This window comes from Alexandromys fortis, unplaced genomic scaffold (genome assembly GCF_014885135.2).
Source record: "Alexandromys fortis isolate MF-2015 unplaced genomic scaffold, M_Fortis_MF-2015_v1.1 scaffold_170, whole genome shotgun sequence".
Taxonomy (NCBI): domain Eukaryota; kingdom Metazoa; phylum Chordata; class Mammalia; order Rodentia; family Cricetidae; genus Alexandromys; species Alexandromys fortis.
The window spans coordinates 2435996-2457243 of NW_026068084.1; the positions used below are offsets into that span (position 1 = coordinate 2435996).

Below are 21248 nucleotides of genomic sequence, written 5' to 3' on the forward strand. Positions count from 1 at the left end.
ACTTAACACCAGTCAGACCGACACAATCCAAATAACACCAGGCATGGGACCAACGTCCACCCACTGTGTGTGAAGGTGAAAATGTCCAGCCATTCATTCATTCATTCATTCATTCATTCATCACCTCTCTCGGACTGGGGAAAAGGAGGTGGTTAATGGGGCTGAGGGGATGTGCCGGGAGGTCAATTGGGAAACACTGATGGGGCGGGCAGCGGGCTTGCCTCCCAAAGAAGCCTGGCTTGTGTGTCCATCTTGGGGATGGCATGGGAAAAACTATAGCCTGAACCCCCAATAGTTGGGCAAAGCAGAGGGGCTCTAAAGCCACTCTATGTCAGTGTAGATAAGGCTACTGTCACCTTTCCTATGTCACCTCAAAACCACAATGGAAGTGACACACTTGCCAAGGAAAACCTGTGGCCAGGTGTAGAAGCCACCCATGTAGAGATGACAGGGGCTGAGGGGGTGTGGGTGCAGAGGGGCAATATTGACCGCTTGTTTTCTTTAACTAACAACGAAACAGCTAAAACACTGGCTAAGAGTACTGTGGGCTCTGACTCGTCCCTAGGCTCCTGGGAATAACAAGGGTGAAGTGTGCCCACGGTCTGCACTCTGAGCTCCGGCTGTGGGTGTCGCTGGTGAGTAGATGCCTAGTCATGGGAGGCCTCCATCCCTCTGCCTCTCAGGCTAACTTAGGACTAGGTCATGCCTGTCTCTTGGGACATCATTCATGAGCCTGACCCAGTCTATAATATCCAGGTTACTTTAAAAAGAATAAGCACACACATAAACTACACAGTAAGTGCATGTCTACAACAGGAAGCGGGGCAAAGGATGGCCCCCAACTGTTCACACGTCCGTGCCTTCAATCTATGTAGGTCTTGCTAATAAAGACAAAATCCCACTTTGAACATACGTCTTACATTTCCTATGACGTGGTGAGGATTTCCCCATGTTTTATTTACGAATGTTTATTTTGGGTGATTATAGATAGAATGCCCTGTCCTTTGAATAAGCCATTATTTATTTGAACTATGGAACTGACACACCAATTATGTGAATTTTGTCACATACTAAGCTACTACTGTTTTTCAATACTGGGACTGTGTTTGCGATTAGCCATTTTGTGCAGAACTTGCTGGCCTCTAATTTTCCCTTTGAACAGAAGCCTAGATGTGAAATCACTGACCTAACTACTGTGCACATAATCGTGTTTATATCTCACAGATATCAACCATATCATCGCTTAGGAAGCACCTGGGATGGTGCCACTTTGCTGGGACTTGAGAGACTAGAGCACAGCCAGATTCTTTAAGCACCCTGGATGGGCAGAAATCTGGGGTCTCGAGGCCCAAAGTCCAGATCTGGGTCTGTCTACCTCGCAACTTACAGTTTAAGTTTGAAAATCCACTTAGCCACCTAGAAACAAAACATCATGTCGCTTGCTGTCTGTAATTCATAGGGCTCTCTTCAGGAGGGATGGAAGCATTTGGCACTGAGGTAAGGTCATGGCCTTGAAAGGCATGCATACTTGGACCCTAGTCCCAAGATGACCAGACACTTAATTTCAGGGCTTATGTTCCAGGTTTTTCACCTGGGAAATGGAAACAGTGAAGGAGTGTCTATGAAGGCTTGCTGTCCGTATTAACACTGGCATTTCCCAAAAAGAGCTTCTCAGAGAGACCAGTGCAGTGAAGGCAGCTGGCTTCAGCATGCTGCATGGATAATAGTGGACCTTGTTGTGTTTTTGAATGGGGACAGCTACAGGGCACTGATCACTGTGACCATGTGGTCCCTCGGGTGAGCTCCGGAAAGCATCCTTAAAGACTGAATTCAGGCAAAATTTGATCCAGAACTTCTCATGGAATGGGACTTCCCTTCTGGCCATAGTCTGGCAAGGAGAAGCAGGGATCTGGGATGGGTTAGGACATGTGTCTCCACGCCAGGCTGCAGCTCCTGGAAAGTGTGCTTTCTCTAGACTTGGCAGTTGTTCCCAGGAAGACATTCTGGCAGCTGATCACTGTTGTGATTCTGTCAAGAGCTACAAAGTGGATCTCTCCAAGATCACAGATTAGAGAGGTAAGTGCTGCATGGGGGAAAGAAGGCAGGCCATCCATTCCAAAACTGCTATTCTGGAGCGAGGAAGGTGTTACTCAGTGACAGACCACATGTCTGGATTCCGTCCTCAACAGCAAGAAAAACAAAAAGGAGGGGAGCAACACCAACTTAGCAGTTCCTCCCTTGGCTCGGATCCAAGCAAAAAAAAAAATACTGTTTCTTTTTTAAGACAGGATCTCATGTAACCCACGCGGCTCAAAACTTTCTGTGAGTCAAAGATGGTTTGAACTTCCATTCCTCCTGCTCTACCTTCAGCGTGCTGGGATGGTCACGGGCATGTGCTACCATACCAAGTTTAGGCCATGCTCTGGATCAGACTCGGTGTTTCATGCATGCTAGGTAAATACTCTATCAACTGAGGTACATCCTAAGTCCAGATCTGAGAAACTTTTGATTTACTGATTCCCCAGAGTGACTCATCGCCACAGTCTGGTTTCCAATTCATCAGGATTGTTCCTTAAGTGATATTGCTCATTCCCGGGTGATTCTGATATTGCAACTGCCAGGTTTGGGTGCCACTGTTCTACCCTGAGAAAACTATCAAGAGGTGTTATGGAATATTCATTGAAGATCTGTTACATTCATTAATGCTGTGAAACATTTGTTTAATGATGCAAAGATGTGTTGCATTCTTTTATGTTGCATTTGCTTAACTCTGTAAAGTTATGTTACTTTGCCTGCCTAAATATACCTGATTGGTCTAATAAAGAGCTGAACGGCCAATGGCTAGGCAGGAGAGATAAATGGGTGGGGCTGGCATGCAAACAAAATAATTAGGAAGAGAAATCTAGGAAAGAGGAGATGGAGGAGCCAGCAAAGGAGGAGAGGAGGATGCTAGGGACCAGCTGCAGAGCCACACAGCCAGCCACAGAGTAAGAAGGAAAGAAATGTAAAAGCCCAGAGGCAAAACGTAGTTAAAGAGAAACAGGATAATTTAAGTTAGAAAAGCTGGCTGGAACCAAGCCAAGCTAAGGCCGGATATTCATAAGTAAGAATAAGTCTCTGTGTGTTTATTTGGGGGCTGGGTAGTGGGCTCCCAAAAAGTAAAGAGTTTTTTTTTTTTAAAGCGACCCATGAAGAGGGAAACAGTAGACAGTAGAGGTGGAGATGCTGAGTCCCATAGATACTGGGAACATGTAGTCATACATTCAGAGTGGAATCTTGAATTTGGGGACCGATGCAAGCCCCCATGCCCCATTCCTGAGCACTTCAGGTGTGCAGAGTTTACATTGAAGGGAAGCATCTCTACTGTTCCTCTCTTGTGGTCTTATTCAGAACGTCTCCAGGTGGAGGCTGGGAGTGGCGTGTGTGTAACATGTGTGTGTGGATGTAGAAAGCACTACAGTGTAAACTGTGTCCTTAGATATGGGACGATATATTGGGACTACAGAGGTGTGGTGATTTCAGTGAGAGATGGATGTCCCCCTGGTCCCTAGTTGGCGGTGCTGTTGGGTGAGGTTTAGAAGGTGTGGCCTTGCTGGAAGAAGTAGCTGGAAACAGGCTTGAGGGTTGATCCCCTTTCCCCATATAATGGGTGGAGTAAGAATGACCCCTATGGGCTTGCATATTTAAATGCTTAGTCATCAGGAAGTGACACTGCTTGAGAAGGATTGGGAGGTGTGGCTTTGTAAGAGGAGGTGTGGCCCTGTTGGAGGAAGTGTGCCACTGTGGTGGGTTTGGAGATTTCAAAAGCCCACAGCAGGCCCGGTCTCTGTCTTCCTGCTGCCTGATGTAGTCTCAAGCTATCATCGGGTATCTAAGGATACAGTTACACTATAGTGCGTATACACGCGCGTGCACGCGCGCGCACACACACGTATGTAACACATGCCACACTCAGCCTCCACCTGGAGAAGTTCTGAATAAGAGAGGAATGATAGAAAGATGTGTCCCTTCCGCCTAAACTCTACACACCTGAGGATCAGGATGTAGAACTCTCAGCCACTTCTCCAGCACTATGCCTGCCTGCCTGCTGCCATGTTCCCCTCCCTGATGGGAAACTAAACCTCCGAATGAAGTTATAAGCAAGCGCCCAATTAAACATTTTCTTTTGCAAGAGTTGCCCTGGTCAAGATGTCTCTTCAGAGCACTAGAACCCCTCACTAAGACACCCCATTTCCAGAGCACTAGAACCCTTCCTCAGACACCCCATTTCCAGAGCATTAGAACCCTTCCTAAGACACCCCATTTCCAGAGCACTAGAACCCTCACTAAGCACCCCATTTCCATAGCACTAGAACCCTCACTAAGACACCCCATTTCCAGTGTGTTCTCTGTTTCCTGACGTGATCACTCAGCTTCCTGCTCCTTCAGTCATGCCTGCCAGCTAGCTGTTGCCATACCTTCCCTCACCCTGGAACCATAAGGCAAAATAAATTTGTTTTTTCCAAAACTCACCTGTGTTTCATCAGAACAACAGGAAGTAACTATTACAGGAGGGAAGAACTCACTTTATGCTGTTAACACACCTACAGGGGCGACTAATGGCCAAGTTTTGCAAAGTATGGGCTCTGTATGGGGAAAAAACTGTTTGGGGAAGTGAGTGTTAGCAACAAATCACAGAGATCGCTTGCAGCTGGCCTCAGCAAGAACTCACCTTACATGGAAAGCTGCAGTATTCTGGGAGAGACCACTTGCTTATAGGTACCCATTAAGATGACCATAGTTTCCCACAGTGACTGACACTCCCCACCCCACCGCCGCCTTGGCCTTAGCACTTTCACAGGCACTGTCATACCCTACCCCGGTCTTTCCTTTGGTCAGCAGAGGCAGGTAGAGTACAGAATACAGAACTATTTCTATTTCCTGAGTCTCCAGGCGTTCATTCTTTCCTTCTACCCAGTGAGCTGAGCCTGTATCCCGAGACTCCTGAACCCTGCGGATTTCACATCCTCGGAGGATCTCATACACCCAGTGCATTGTGCACACCCTCAGAGGATCTCATACACCCAGTGCATTGTGCACACCTTTGGAGGATCTCATACACCCAGTGCATTGTGCACACCCTCGGAGGATCTCATACACCCAGTGCATTGTGCACACCTTTGGAGGATCTCATACACCCAGTGCCTTGTGCACACCTTTGGAGGATCTCATACACCCAGTGCATTGTGCACACCCTCGGAGGATCTCGTACATCCAGTGCATTGTGCACATCCTCGGAGGATCTCGTACACCCAGTGCATTGCGCACACCCAGCACACCCACAGCAGGCAGCCCTCTCCTGGGCCCTAGCAGTGCAGGATGCACATCTCTAGCAAAGTCTTCAGAGTCTGCACTCAGACCTCAGGGATCACATGTGTGGGGCTCCTGGAGTCTAAAACTTGTGGGGTTGTTTTGAGAAGTCTGCCAAGGAGGATCATGGCAAAAAAGAAAAATAAAACCCAAAAAGGGTTCCTTACTCTCCACCCCCACCCCTGCCCAGATCAAACACTCAATGAAACAAAACAAGGTCCTAGATACCTTGGTAAAAATGCAAATTTCCTGGCTTCACCCATGCTAATAAAGGCAGTAGGGTTAGCCTGCACATTTAACAAATGCACCAGCTCCCTGCAGTAAGCAAAACTTTTCTCTCTCCCAGCCTCTAGCTATGAGCTTTTTGTTTGTTTGTTTTCTTTTTTTGTGTTTTGGTTTTCGAGACAGGGTTTCTCTGTAGCTTTGGAGCCTGTTCTGGAACTCCCTCTTGTAGACCAGGCTGGGTCTTGAACTCACAGAGATCCACCTGCCTCTGCCTCCCGAGTGCTGGAATTAAAGGCCTGTGTGCCACCACCGCCCAGCTAGCCATGAGCTTTTTAAATGTTAGAGTTAAGTATGTTTGGATTCCCCTCCATGCCCCACAATCTAGTATAAGGTCTTACCTGAATATATTAAGTGCTCACTGAGTATCTGTTGAATGGCGGAGTGAAGGCGTGTCCAAACTTACCTAGCAAAAGCTTGGTTTTATCTTTGCATTCTGGCGTGTTCCACGGGTTGTTGCAGGAGCCCCAGGGTAGCACAGACACGAAGGAGGCAAACAGGTAGAAGAGTGTGTAGCAGATGATCACGTTGTAGTATATGGCTATGAGGACCGAGATGATGAGCATCGCGATGCCGCAGCCTGCAAAGGGGAAACGGCTGTGTTGATGTCGTCCCAAAGCCCACGCATGCAAGAAGCACACCCACACAGATGCTCCGTGCAGGTGGGTGCACAGACAGTGGAGTGGACTGTCTGCCAGGGAGAGGGAGACAATCTGCAAGGACCCCACAGAGGCAGAGATGATCAGGGGAAGGGGGGGCAGGGGACAGAGCCGAGCAGGTCTCCCTCCCTGAGTTGGGAAGATGGCAAGGAAGGCAGGGGCAGTACTCACCCTGTAGAGCTGGGATAGCCTTCCACACAGACACGGGCCCTTGGCTGGCAAACTGGCCCAGTGACACCTCCAGGAAGAAGATGGGCAAGCCAGCCAGTGCTAGCATCATCAGGTAAGGGATGAGGAAAGCACCTTGGAAAGAGGGGAAGGAAGAGTCAGGAGGACAGGCAGGGCTCTGACCCAGCTTAACCCTCTGAACTGGGGCTGGACTCCTTACAATAAACCGAAGGTGCTCTTTTTGTTGAGAGGTCCCAGCTCAACAGAAGGCACCCACGGGGCAGTGGAGGGTCTTCTTCCAACAACATAAAGCTATGCATGGGGATCCAGTACTTGCTTCAACTTCCTACCAGACAGGAAGTTGTGTGATCATGGTCTTTTGTTCTTTACACAGCTTCATTTCCCAGCCCCAACCCCAAATTAAGCCTTTCTGTGGTTCCCTAAATCTACGCCTTTCACTGGAGGCGGCGGATTCCCATCAATACCTCAGCCCTCTAAGGACCTACGCTCAGAGAAGTTGGATTTGGGAAGCCTCCTGTACAGTAATCCAAGGGACCACACACCTTCAACCCACCAGGCCGGCTCTGTCTGAGGGCCGCTGGATGCCCACCACTCAGTCCCCGGCCCACACCAACATCCCCAGGTGGCATCGCCTCCACACACTTCTCAACTTCCTTCTCAGAGCTTTCTTTAGCCCTCCTTCTGGGGAGAAGTCTTCCCACAGTCCCTTGCCCCAAGCGCCCTTCTCTTCTGAGTATTCCTGTGGCTGTCTCGGCTAAACTGTGAGCCCCCAGAAGCATTTCTCCTTTAACTCCATTCCTTAGAAGGCCCATCGGAAGCTGATGCGGGGCCTCTGCTGCCTTGAGGGGTTTGGGGGCGTTCTTTCTCTTCAAGGATTCTCAGGCCTGAGAATTACCAGCGAATGCCCACCCAGGAGTCAAGATTAATTTGGGAAGTTGAGAATGAACAGAGTCGGGAAGACTGCTCAGCTGAGAAAACAGCTCCCCCCCGCCCCAATTTCTTCCGGGTTGGTCCCGCAGAAGGGCATCTCCTTCCTAAGCCTCCAGGCGGGAAAGAACTACTGGGGTCTAGGCTTGGGTTCCCTCTCTACTCTCTTCTGGGTAGAAATTTTTAAAAATAAAAATGTTCATTGTGTGACCCTTCCGGTCCCGAGGAGATCGAGCAAAGCTCCCCACTTTTGCTGCGGGCTGTGGGGCACCTGAGCCGCACTGCGGACAACGCTCTGGCTCTTCTCCTCAGCCCCCTTAAGGCCCACAGGACCCCGGTGAATCAAGGGCGGGCATTTGAAGGGCTCTGATGGAATCCCTCCCCTGGCTCCATCCCCCACACGCAAACCCCCTTCCCGGTCCCTGCAGCCCTAGAACCAGCACCTCCTCCCGACCCGGCACTCAGGCCTAGGGACGCCCTACTGGGGAAAAAAATGGAAACCTAGTCCACACAATTTCTGGGCACCCCTGATTGCTGAGTTAGTGTTTGTGAAGTGTCTTGTTTGAAACTGGAAGTAAACGACATGGAGAAGGGTGTCTTCTATTTTACATCGTAACTATCCCCTGCTGCCGCATGGGTACCAATCCGGACACCAAATACCTCCGGGGCTGAGAGAACCGGGGGGAGGGGCACGTTCCTTGCACCTTTGGTCCAGTAGAAGTGGAATTCCTGGAGGGTTCTTGTCCGCTGGCCTGGGACGAGCAGCCGGTCCCTCACCTCAACCTCAGACGGCCAGCCAACGGACCCTGACTGTATTGAGTCCCTTTCCTGGTGGGTACACCCGAGATCCAGTGAGTTCTAACGCCTGCTCCTTGGCACCCCCACTCTTCTTTCAAAGGCAGCGGTTTTCACACAGTGAGGACACACGGGAGAAGATTCATCTTTGGCAAACGATTTAACTAAAATCAAAAAACCTCCTGCCTCTTCCCAAGAAGGGGTGTTGGGCTGGGGTGCTCCTGAGAAACCTCTGATTAGGTGCACCCCACACTTCCCACTGCTCGCTTGCACCCTGCATTCTGACACAGTTCTTCTTTTCGCAGTCTCCAACCGAGAAGGAGGTTCAGATTCCCCAGTTAAAACCTTAAGACAGACACAGTTCGACCTCCGGGACAGCAGGGCATGGGCTCGAAAGTGCATCTCCAGCAATCAGGTACACCCTTCCTGACTAATCGCATCTTATTAGAGTTCGGACATCCCTGCTTCCCTGTACACTTGCCTGGAGACCCACTCCCCAGTCTGGGCCAATAGAGGATCCCTAATGAGGCCTATGCCTCAACTCAGTCCATCTCTGCTCTGAAATCCAGCGGGTTCCATTCGCTTCTGCAGTCTGGCTTGCAAAGAACCAGGCTACCCCAAACTTCCCTCCCAACCTCTGCCTGAGGTCTTCAGATGCACCCCCCACCCTCCGGTGCCCGCCCCCTGCCCCCTCCGCAGGCGGAAAGAGCTGAAAAGCCATACCTCCCCCGTTCTGGAAGGCCAGGTAGGGAAACCTCCAAACATTGCCCAGCCCCACTGCGTACCCCACCATGGACAGGATGAAGTCCAGTTTGCTGGACCAGTTCCCTCGGGCCTTATTCTCATCCCCTTGCTCGTCCTCCTGAGGGCGGAAAAGCACATTGTCGGATAGGAGACCCAGGTAGGTCCTCAGCAGGCCCCATTCCGCCCTCCCCCCCACAGCTGGGGGGGCCTTCCCCGGCAAGCAGACCCCCAGTTTCCAACAGAGGATGCATCGGCAAGCAAGACCCCAAATCGGAAGGAAGGATGCATCCACGAGCAGAGCCCTCACCCCCTCACCCCTGCACTGAGTCTTTCAGCAAGCAGGCCCCCAAATTTTATTCTAAAGATCTGTTTTAATCAGACCTCTGACCTTTTTTCCCCCCAAATCCTACAGACAGGGCAGGCCAGCAAGCAACCTTCCCCAAACCCTGTTTCTGCTAGCAAGCATGTTTGTCCCTTGGTACCAGGAGTTCATTTGGCAAGCAGACCCCCAACATCATGCCTGGAGTTCCCAGCAAGCAGGTTCTTAACCAATTCCTCCCCCCTCCAAAAAAAAAAAAAAAACCCTCACTGCACACCCCTCCTCGGTCCTTTCTTCAAAATGTGTGCCAGAAATAAGACTTGTAATGCTTAAAGCCAGCCATAGCTCCTGCCTCGCTTTCTCTGCCAAAGCTTACAGGCAAAACCTGCCCAGTCAGCTAATTTGAAAAGGTGCATTCTTCAAACCTGGAGCAAGGAAAATGGGCTGGACAGAGAATTGGAGTTGAATTGAAACAAGAGAAAGAATAGAGAAGATTGATGTGGTTAAGAGACAGGCCAGCCAAAACCATGACTTCTGATCTAGATCTTACTACTAAGCAAAGACAACTCCCTGAGGGTGGTTTGGGCTCAGCCTGGGTCCATACCTAGACAATGGAGGCCTCTGAATACCTGTCTCTGAGGCATCTGCCAGCTTAGTCTGTGAACCTCAGGGCTCATGATTCTAGAAAGCCTCAGCAAAATGAATGGGGAGGGCACTCTGCATGAACTCTGAAAGTGTCCCTGACACCCAGACACTGGGATACCCTGCTTTCCAGTCACCCTTCACCTAGCAAGTGACAACTCTGAGGGCTTCACCAGGTTCTCCGGGTCATGGAAGATAAAGCAGGGATGATCAAGAGAGAAGGCAACCTAGGGCGGGCGAAGAAGGGCTGAGTGAGTGTCAGAGGGGTCTGAGACGTTGGTACACTTAGGTCTCTCTGGCTCTTTAAAGTTCCATTGCTGTTCCACCCACACACCGGTCTCCACCCCTAGCCCCACCCTCCAACACAGCTGACTTCAGAAGGGAGTTCTGGCTCTTTTGTCGCAGTGCAGAGGTAAAGGGAGGTGTGTGAGACATATTTTCTATTCCACCGCTGGACACATGCTGCTAAAAGCACCTAATATATGCAGAACGGTGTTCTAGAAAGAAATGCCCAAAGCAAAGATACCTGTAAATGCAAGGTCATTTCTAGTTATCCTGATGGCTGGGTGGCTGAGTTCCTACTGTGTAAGTTCTGGGGCATGAGGTGCAAGTGATTAGGGAGAGAAAGCTCTGTAAACCCTACATGGTATGTGATGTGATCTGGCCCACTCTCAGCTTGCGCTCTGGCCACACACCTAGCCCAGAAGTCCAAGGGAAGCTAGAGGAAAGGCAGGCCATGGGAAAAAAAAGAGAGCTTGAATCCCTGAAACAGCATGAGGGAAAGAAGAAATCAGAGAAGGAAGAGAAATCTCTGGGGTGGAAAGGAAACAAACAAAAGCCTATAGAGAAGGAAGATTGCCTTTAGCACTGGTGCAGAGATTGGGGTTCGCCCTGTAGGGTTTTTTCCTATCTCTGGTTAAGGAGTAAATCCCAATGGGAAGAGCCTGAACTGAACCTTATGCAACTGAGAGGGCCTGTGTAAGGAGAAAAAAATTTAAAGTATGTACTGAGATTTGGAAGGGCCCAGGTTAAGAGACCCTGATGCTTAATTAAGTTCAGCAGCCTCTCATTAAAAGAGTTCACAGTAAGTTTGGCTCACCGGAAAGCCCTCAGAATCAGCTCTATCCACCTCCCATACACCCCAGGCTTGTCTCCGTGCTTCTTTTTGAATCGGAGATTTTATATTTGAAGAAACAAAAGGACTCAGACACTGATAGGATGGAGACTCGCGTCTGCTGCAAGATACAGAATCTATCTGCTTTTATTTAACGGATTTGCACCGGTTCTACCGCTGAGGCTGGGAAGGGCAAGTCCGAACCTTGATGGCACGGTCGCTGCACACACACACACACACACACACACACACACACACACACACACACACGAACACCCCAAGCCTTAACTGATCACCTGACCCCCGCCTCCAGCAATGCGAGCTTCCGAAGCCCCAAAGCTGCCTCCAGCATCCACCACCTGGCATTGCCAACCCGTTTCTCCATTAGCATACGTGCACCCGCCAGGGCCCAGCTCCCTTCGCGCGGTTGGAGAGCAGCAGGCAGCGCAGTCGCTTGTGATCTGCTTACCGGTATGGCAGTGGTGGCCACGCTGCCTGGAATCACCGACGCGATGCCATCGGTACCCAACACCACTGTGCTCTGGCTCATGTTTACCCAGCCCACAGCTGGGGTATTGTTGTGCTCCAGTGTGCCCTTGCCCACACTCACGTTCACGTCCTCCTCCGGGCCACGCAGAGCTGGGATCTTGCAGTGCAGCGCGTTGCCGGCCCCAGCGGCCCCGGAAGGGGGGTTGGCCTGTGCGCTGTGCCCTTCGCTTAGGTCCCGGAGAGCCCCGGAGGTCGCCTGTGCCTGGGAGCTGTTGAGTTTACAAAACCCTACTCCGGGCTGCTGGGCCTCACAGGCTCTGGCATCCGTGGACTGGAAAGTTTGGGCGCCGGTGGAAGCGGACCTAGGCACACGTGGCGGCGCGGCGGTAGCCGCAGCAGCGGCGGCGGCAGGCAGGTCCTGTTCAGGGCTGGTCCCGGGTGCACGTGGGCTATCCCGGTGGCCCGGCACTGCTGCCTCCAGGCTGTTGGTTGGTTGCTTATTCATTTCCTTGGTAGCACTGCAATCCTGCAAAGACAACGTCAAGTTCGTGCAAAACAAACAAAAAAAGGTCACAGCAGCATTAAAAATAAAATATATGCTTCTGCATACACAGATGCACTCCTTCCGGGTCCAGACACAAAATACACGGGGGAGCGAGCAAAAGGAATCGGCGTTTCGCAATTCGCCAGTGCTGTCTGTAACCCTGGGACATGAAGATGTTAATATTCCCTCCCTCCTCTCAAGGTGGAGGATGAACTAAGAACGAAGAGTGGTTTGGGAAGGGGAAAGGAGGCGGGCAGTGTAGAAATAACGCTACAGACAGGAGCTCCCTGCCCTCTGTGGATTTCAAATCAAGGCTATGGGTACCACATCCCTTTCACCATTGTGGAAAGATTCTTTAATTTTCCGCCCCATTTCCTTTGTCATTCAACAATGCACATTGCCTCTTTTTTTTTTTTTCTCTCTCTCTCTCTCTTTCTCACATAGAAAAGCTGTGATCACAAACTGATGCTCTGGCCTAGACCAGGGCTGGAAGCCACATGGGTAATGTCAAACTCCAGCACTCCAAACCTACCTCAGCAACCCAGGTAGCAAAGCCAAAGATAAAGGGTTTTATCAAAATATTACCAACAATAAACGGCCCTGCAACTGAAACAATGAACAGATACACAAAGTAGTAGTCTGACTTTGACCCTTCCACAGTCTACATTCGATTCTAGACCCCTAGAAATGTAAGGGATCTTGCCAACTGTTTTTGTTTTTCTGTCCATTTCCAGGAACCTAATGGCCTTCTTTTCCCTGATCTTGACTGAGAACCAAAACTCACCAATAATTTTCATTAGCTTCTCCCCTCCCCCGACCCCGTTGATTTTTAAACATAAAGACTCGCCAGCACTGGGTTTCCCTTCGGCTTCCTCAAGCTAGAGTTGCCTTCCAGAGTTCCATGTTAGGAGAAATAATTCGTTCACTGTAAAACTAATCAAGTTACCTTCTTCTCAACCAAAAGCCTCCCCTCTAGCAGGTTTCACCAACGCACAGACTGAGCTTAAGCGTAGAAAACCCAATCCCTGGTCTCCAGCCGGCATTTTCAATAGCTCCTAGGAACCAGAGCCACTCGTGGGTGCAGCATCCTGACTTTCAGCACCAGGGAGAGTGCCTGGGATCCGGCTACGGAGCTGCAGACTTCCCAGCCCCTCCGACTAAGGGAACCTCTCCGGGCCCTCAGGCAAGGCTCTCAAGTACGAACAGAATACCCGGGCTTCAATCTTCAAAAATGGTTCTCTGCCTCCCACCTCTTGCACAGATGTTTCCAAAATGAAATACCCTAAACGAACCTGCCATCCGGATTCCCACACCCACCTTTCCTCTTAAGAGAATAAAAGCAAGCACTCACCGTATCTGATGTGGACGGCAGATCGAAACGTAGAGTAAAACCTACTACTGGACTAGGCTTGGCCCTGGAACAAGAGGCGCTTTCTATATCTCCCTGGGAAAGGCCGGGCTTGCGTCAGTGGGAAGCAAGGTGCCCTTCGTTTGACACCTTCCTGATAATACGCGTTTGATAAATCACTACCCCTCTGGATTCGGTTTTTAAAGGGACAACAGCCTGGAGTACGCTGCCCTGTTGTCACTCCGGCGGCGGGAGGGGGCTGCGTGTTTGGCGTGACTCATGTGGGTCTGATTACTAAACCAAAGCCAGTGGGAGGGAACAAGAAAAGTTTCCCTCCTCCTAATTAGGGGAGACGTGGGAGAGACACGTCCCACTGCGTCCAAGACTCCTAGACGAGGCACAGCCGGCAACCAAGTGAATTAGGCTGTAGTGGGGGGGGGGGGGTTAAATCGGTCCTCTTCCTCTTCCACCAAATTCTCTTTAGGCCTCCCTGAATCTGTCAGATTCTAAAGTAACACTCCTCAAAATAATGGCGGCCCTGTCTCCGGTATCCAAACAGGTCTACAATGCCTGTTTCAGGCTAGGGTCCTGCACTTGGTGAGGGCACACCAACCTGGTCAGTGTGTGGCGTCTAGATCCCCACACCCCAACCTTTCCGGGAAGCCAGTCTGAGAAAGCAGTCTGGGAAGGATCCCTAGTTTTCGTTTAAACAAGAAAATCTAGTTTTTGCACCCCTGTTTTGTCTTTGCTAATCCTGGGTACAACTGCTGTTTCTCATCCAATTTTTTTTAGCCTCTTCTAGGGGAAAAAAATAAGAATTTTTAAGCACCGACTTAGTCCTTCAGCCACTTACAATCCCATTTTTTCTCCATAGCCCTTTAAATAAAAAATCCTTTAAAATCAAGCCTGATTGGAAAGTGCGGTTTTATCCTAAACCAGGAACTCCAGCAACCCAGGGCAGATCTGGTCTTCTGGGAAACCATAAGAAGACGGTCAACCCTAAAAGGCACGGGCGCTGGGGACTAGGGTGGCCAAGGTTATGTAAAGGTGAACTATGGACTTTACCTAGGGTACTAGGCAGCGACTGCAATCACGGAAGGGGAAAGCCCTTCACAAAGACGTCGTCAGGAGACTAGAAGCAATGTGCCTCCTTCTCCCTAGTCTTGACAGCTTAGCTAGGGAACCGTGGCCGCCCTAACGCAAAGCTTGGAAAGCGCGGCGCTGAGCTCAGCGGGGACCCACTGCCTCCGGGTCCACACCGTCGCACTCGACTGGGCCTTCTCCCGGCGGAGCCAGGACAAAGCCGCGGCGGCCGAGGGCGCAGGCTGCGGAGGCAGATTGTGGTGGGCGCCGCGGGCATTGCTGAGCCAGCTCTGGTATCCTCCCTTACCCTTCCAAGACTCCAAAAGTGATAGGTGTCTCTGTGAGCCTGGTTCGCCCAGGACAGTCACCTGGATCCAGGGACTGCGCTATTTGGGGGTGGGGGATGGTGCTGGACTTGGTGAGTATGTAGCCAGGGAGCCCTGTCCTTTCAGCGCCTTTGGGTCCCAGGCAGCCTTTTATTGACGTTTAACTGAGCTCTCACTGCTGGGCCATCTGCAAGGCTTCCATGAAATTATCGCATTTAAGTTTGCTAACCGCCTTTCAGGAACTATTTCAAGCCTCTGAAAGCTAAGGTCGAAAGGTCTATTTTGAACCCCTAAGAGGTTACTGACCCTCCACAGCCTGTCATCTGCACCAGTCACCTACTCAACCGAGAAATGGGGAAGGTCTCAGAGGAGGAGTAAGGGACTGAGGGGGACTCCGGGGTACTGGGGCAGAAGGCGGCTCTGGAAGCGGGAAGGTACGACAATAGCGGAATATTCCCCCCAAATCCCTACTCTTCTTCAGAAACAGACTCCAGATTTCAACAAGGGGAATGGATAAACGTGGAGGGCAGCTTTGACCTCAATGGAGTCCTGAAACCCTCCGCACCTAGTTAGATTCACGTCTAGCTCTCCGGTCCACAGGTCACTTTGACAGCAAATAGTCACGACTTCAAAGCTTCTGGCCAGTCTCCAAATTTGCATTCGAGCAGCCCCCGCCAAACTCTTGACGTGGGGCGTGTGAACGCCTGGCCAGTATGGAGGGTTATGCCTAGGTGGCCGAGTCGTGAGGGACTTCTCCCCACCTCCTTCCACCCACACTATGTCGCTGAGCGTGAGTGATGCATGGCGCCCCCGCTCAGTCTCCAGACCTGACGCGTGGCCCAGCCAAGCGCGCTTTTGGGTTAGCATGGGGCTAATCAGGCCCTGCAGAGGCGGGTGACGTGCAGGAGCCGCTATAGCTCTGGCTCTACAAAGGGGGCCTCCTCCAGCCGCAAGATTCCAGAGAGGAGGGGCTGCAGATAGACTGGAGGGAGGGTTCAGACATCACACGAGAGGAGTCGCTCTGAAAGGACAGTGACCGGCCAAAAGAGGAACACTCCCTTCAAACCCAATGAAGTAAGGGCCTGGCCCTGGGGTGCATCATCTGGAGTCCAGTTGTGTGTCAGCACCTGTGAGGCTCAAAACATGGATCTGCGGAATTAAATAAAATTCATAAATTAATTAAAAGGCAGAAATGGGCAGGATGAAAAAGTCTGTCACACACACACACACACACACACACACTCCCCACACACATAGGCTTCCACCCCCTGCCTCCTCTGCCGGCTGTTCAGAGTGATAATCTGGACCGGTGCGCACAGCAGCCAAGGAGCCTGTAAATCCGCATCCATCAGTGCACAACCGTTCGGTCGGAATTAGCCAGTCGCTATGACCTTAATTACTTTGTCAAAGATGAAAAATAGTAATTGATTTTGTCCTCTATCACTTGCCTCTCTCCCCTCCTTCCTTGCAGATAAGCAAATAAATAGCTATTTGCGAAGACCGTGTCTACCACCCGGCTGAGGCAGCCTAGTGGAAAAAGAACTGTCTGGCTATATAGCACTAAAGCCAGCTCTGGAGCAGCTGGAACTCGGGCGGGCTGGGAGCACTCAGAGGACAGCCATGCTAAGCCAAGTCGTGGCCCTCCTTCTCCCCAAAGGAAGAGAGGAGGGGAAGGCAAGTGTATTTCACTGCAAGCTCACTCTTCACCCCGTGCTGGTGGCTTAGCTTTCCCTGGTCGTCAGGACTCGGTGCAAGGAAAAACCCGCAGTGTGATTCATCAGAAAGGCCAGGGAACTTGCCTAGGGTCTGCAGGCAGAGTCCGGATTGGAGCCGCAGGGAACCTCTCTGTGGATTCCAGTCTACTCCATATCACACAGAAGAAATGAATCGCGCTGTGAACGGTGGGTTTGTGTCAACACTAACCACCTCTACAGATGATGGATGTGAGGGCACCATGTGAGTTTCAGGTGACATTGGTGACATTCAAGAAGCCACGCAGTATTTCGCTCTCTGTTGCTGCTACTGTCTGCGCAGTGTTGCCCTGCCCGTTAAGAATCTGAGTTCTGCAGACAGAATGCAGCACCTCCTGATTCTGTGACCTTGAAGGACATTGTCTATGTGTTAAATAAAGACAAGAATTAAGCAGTGGGCAGGGTGCTAAGGGGCTTGAGGAGAAAGGGGAGTGTGCATTTGAAGTGAACAGATTGAAGCTGGCTACCTGGCTACCTGGTACGCCTGAGCCTTGCCTATTGCTATTGCTCTGTCTAGATGGACAGTATGCTTGAAGACTCACAGGTTTAGTAAAAACAGCAGGATCTCTGTACCTGGCTCAGAAGGTGCAATATGGATTAAAAGATACAAAGAGCTATTATCTTTCCAAAAATACATCAAGTGTTCACCTTGATCTTTAAAATCTTATAATTGCCCTAGAAAAAGTGCCCAAACCCTGAAGCTGCTAAGGGGGTGTTCAGAAGCACCTCGGTTTCTATCACACCTTAATACAGTTCAGAAGCTTGGATCAGCCTCATAGGCCAGTTCCCCCTTAGGAGCTCAAAGCCTCCTTCCCCAGACCATCCCTCAGATTCCATCCTGAGGACCTTGTTGTACCAACTGCAGGTCCAGATCCAGCCTCCTGCAGGCTGCAGCAGCAATGAGGAGTCCCGCATCACCCAACACTGCAGCAGCCTGCAGGCCAGTAGGTGCTGGCCACAGAAGCAGGGAAGCTTAGAACAAGCTGTAAAGAACCTTCAAGGACATCTGCAGTCCCTGCTTCACTTTCCCAGTGTGAGAAAAATCCCAAGAGTCACTTGTAACAATGGAAACAAAGGCTATTAGCATCTTCCTCTGAAAAACACACTGTGCCCTCCTTCGAGCTAGCAACACCAGGCTTAGCAATGTAGTCCAAAGCAGTTAAAAAAAAAAAAAAACCTTTTTTTTTTATTGTGCCACAATTGGCAATGTAAAAGACTAAAGGAGAGTGGAAGCATGTGTGCATTACATCATTACGAAGCAATATTTTGCTGGTGTTAAAAGTGAATTAATGTCAGATGGATATTGGGGATTTTCATAAAATCTTGAGATAAACCCCATATGCAAAGTGTGTATAAAATGATCCTATTTGGGGGAATTAGAGATATAGTTCAGCTGGTAGATTACTTGCTCACTGTGCCCAAAGACCCGAGTTCAAACCCCTACACTCAATGGGAATGGTGGTGCACACCTGCAATGTCAGCACTTGGACACGGAGGCAGGAGAATCAGAAACTCAAGGTCATTCTTAGCTGCACAGTAAGTCTGAAGCCAGCCTGAGATACATGTGACTCTGTTTCAAAGTAAAGAAATAAAATGGTATTTTGTGTAAAAACGTAAATAAAACTATCTGGAGGGCCAGGACCCAGAGGCCAGACAGCCCACTGACCTGGCTAGAAGCAAACACAACTGGCAAGAAAAAAAAATCAATGAAATGACTCCTAATAATATTCTGATATACATACATTGGTGCTGTGTTGGGGGAGGCTTCTGTCCCATCCAGTCCTGGAATAATCACACAAAAACTATATTATTTGCAACATTGTTTGGCCAATAGCTTACGTGTATTTCTAGCTAGCTCTTATATCCCAAACCAACCCATCTCCATTAATCTGTGCATCACCACAAGGTAATGGCCTACCAGCAAATTTTGACAGGCTCCCGCAGAGGCATCTGTCTCCTGTGGCGGCTACATGGCTTCTCTTTGAGTCTGCCTTTTTTCCTCCCAGCATTCAGTTTAGTTTTCCTACTTAGCTCTATTCTGCCAAGCCACTGGCTGAAACAGCTTTATTCATTAGCCAATAAAAGCAACACATAGAAGGACTTCCCACAACACCTCCCCTTTTCAGTCTAAATAAAAAGGAACATTTTAGCTTTAACGTAGTGAAATTACATATAACAAAACAGGTATTAGCAAAAATTACAGTTACAATATTTCTATCTATTTTATCTTTTGTTATAAGTGAGGAAACTACAACTATAATTTTCTATTCTTTAAATCCATCAAAGACTCCAGAAGGATATAATATTACCTAAGCAAACAGAAAGAGCATTGTAAGCAACTTTTAAAACTCTTGAATTGACAGAGAAATCTCGCTGCCTGGACAGTCACCCAGAGTTCTTCTGTGCCATTGCAGGCATCCATCTTCAGCCTACTGGCCCATAGAATCCAACAGACTTTTCCGTGAAGCAGGAAATCTCAAAGACAATTCTGCCTATATCGGCAGTAACTTTTTTCTGTATCCTGCAGAATGTCTGGCAGACACTTTTAATATTTATTTATTTATTTATTTATTTATTTATTTATTTATTTATTATGTATACAATATTCTGTCTGTGTGTGTGCCTGCAGCCCAGAAGAGGGCACCAGACCCCATTACAGATGGTTGTGAGCTACCATGTGGTTGCTGGGAATTGAACTCAGGACCTTTGGAAGAGCAGGCAATGCTCTTAACCTCTGAGCCATCTCTCCAGCCCTTCTGGCAGACTCTTTCATGAAGCAGGAACCCCAAAGGACTATCTCACCTTTAGGCAAGTTTAGTAGTCATTTTTCTGTGGGTCCTGAAAGTTCAGTCAAGCAGTTCAGGCAAGAGCAGTTTCTTGTCCAAATGGAGTTTGCAAACAAACTCCATAAGGAGGTTCCAAGTAGATTGGTGCTACTAGGAACAGATGTGTCTCACTGTCATAAAAAGTCTAAGTTTTTAAAAGATTTTAAATGCCATATTCTGAAGGTCTCTGGAAGATTTGAAGAATACCTATCTATCTAATTGAAATATATCTCTATATATCTAGAAAACCTAACTAACATGACTCTGTAGTCATGCTTATAATAGCTTGACTATTATAGATGATTATCTATTACCTGAATTTCTTAATTATACATTACATTTTTAAATGAGCTGCACAGCACATTACCTTAATTAAGAGCTGAAATATACATATAACCAAATTGGCCTTAAGTTTATATCAATTGTTGGGCCAAAATTATCTCAGGGCCTGTACCTCAAAGCCTACATGACAGAAAAAAGCCTGACTCAAGTACTTTCAGGTCTGTAGAACAGAGAAAAGCCTGACTCAAATTTGAGTGAGGATGAAACAGCAAAAGTTAAGGAGATGCCCCTCCAGCCAAAGGGTAGGTTTGGCTGCCTCTCATTGGATGGGGATACCCCACATCACACCATCTCACTTAAGCTATATAAGCTGACTCTCACAGTAATAAACTGGGTTCCTGCTTGACTTGGCTCCCTATCATGTCTGATTGTCCTGCATAGTGGGGCTGCAGAATGGGTGGATAGTGCACTCACCTTTCCCTAGGGAATAAGGAGACCTAGCAATGACTAGGGGAATAGGGAGACCAAGAAGCCTGGCAACTGGAGGCTCAAAGAAGCCAGCAGTCAATAAACCAAGATCCATACCAATGTAAAGTATCCATCTCTATAGCACATCCCCCTTTAAATGTAAACAAACATTTATAAACAATATTTGGGAATTTGGGCATAGTTCTTTTCAAACTGGTTTTTTTTTTTTTTTGGGTGAAGTAATTTTGGTTGTTTATAGTGACCTTTCAGGGGGGAATCTTGATCCATCAAATCACATTAGTCTGTAAGGAATCCACAGGTTCACATCCTCTGTGGAAACAAAAGTAGAACTCTTTTTCAAAGTGACATAACCTTAGACCCAAATTTTGAAGTCAAGATACCTTTAAAACATATATGTTGGTTTAGCTTATCAGCCCATACAATGAAAGGTCTCTCTGTACTTAGCTCCTTCACTGTCAAATTCTAAAGAAAACACAATAATATACAAAATCCAAACTCTCGGTTGATATTTTATCTTTACATGGCTTATTTTTCTTTATTTCTTTAATCTATGACTGTCTGTATTCTGTCTCTTTAAAGATTTTGTTTTATTTTTTTTAACAATTTACTTTTTTTTAAAAATAACTCTATATTTTTTCTCTCTCCTAAGCCTACATACATTAATCTAACAAGGTGACCCATATAGAGGTCTTTTTGTTTTAAATCTGAATCTGTCTTTATTGTATATTTGTAATTATTTTCTGACCAGAAGCACCTTTTTTTAAATTGCTAAGCAGCTATGACTAGGACCAACTCTGTGGTCCTGCCTGCTTGCTCCTTTCATTCCAACATAGTGGAGGCATGTTCACTGCCTCTGAGAGCCATTCTTCTGCCCCAGATCCAGGATTGCAGCAGGTCTGTGTCACCATTAAGCAATTTGTAACATGCTGCTCACAGACCCTATTTAAATGCTCCATAGCTAGACCTCCCAAAAGAGTCAGAACCTTTCATACTGGTGAACCAGAAAGTCACCACTTTTAAAGAAGCCAAGTAGTTTTTACTGCTAAAGCTGAGTCAGGAAACCTCTTAAAGGAGCCACGTCTCTGCTTTCT

General features: G+C 48.7%; 1 protein-coding gene across 1 annotated transcript in view; it reads right to left on the reverse strand.

Moving 5' to 3' along the window:
• Slc6a5 (solute carrier family 6 member 5) overlaps nt 1-12029 on the reverse strand; it is a 49424-nt gene extending 37395 nt beyond the window's left edge. Inside the window, exons 1-4 of the mRNA XM_050122097.1 lie at nt 11490-12029; nt 8925-9063; nt 6462-6593; nt 6038-6211 (exon numbers count right to left, since the gene is read on the reverse strand). Coding sequence (XP_049978054.1) covers nt 6038-6211; nt 6462-6593; nt 8925-9063; nt 11490-12014 — 970 coding nt within the window. The 5' untranslated portion in view covers nt 12015-12029. The remainder of the gene's footprint in view (nt 1-6037; nt 6212-6461; nt 6594-8924; nt 9064-11489) is intronic.
• Between the last annotated feature and the right edge of the window lie 9219 nt (nt 12030-21248).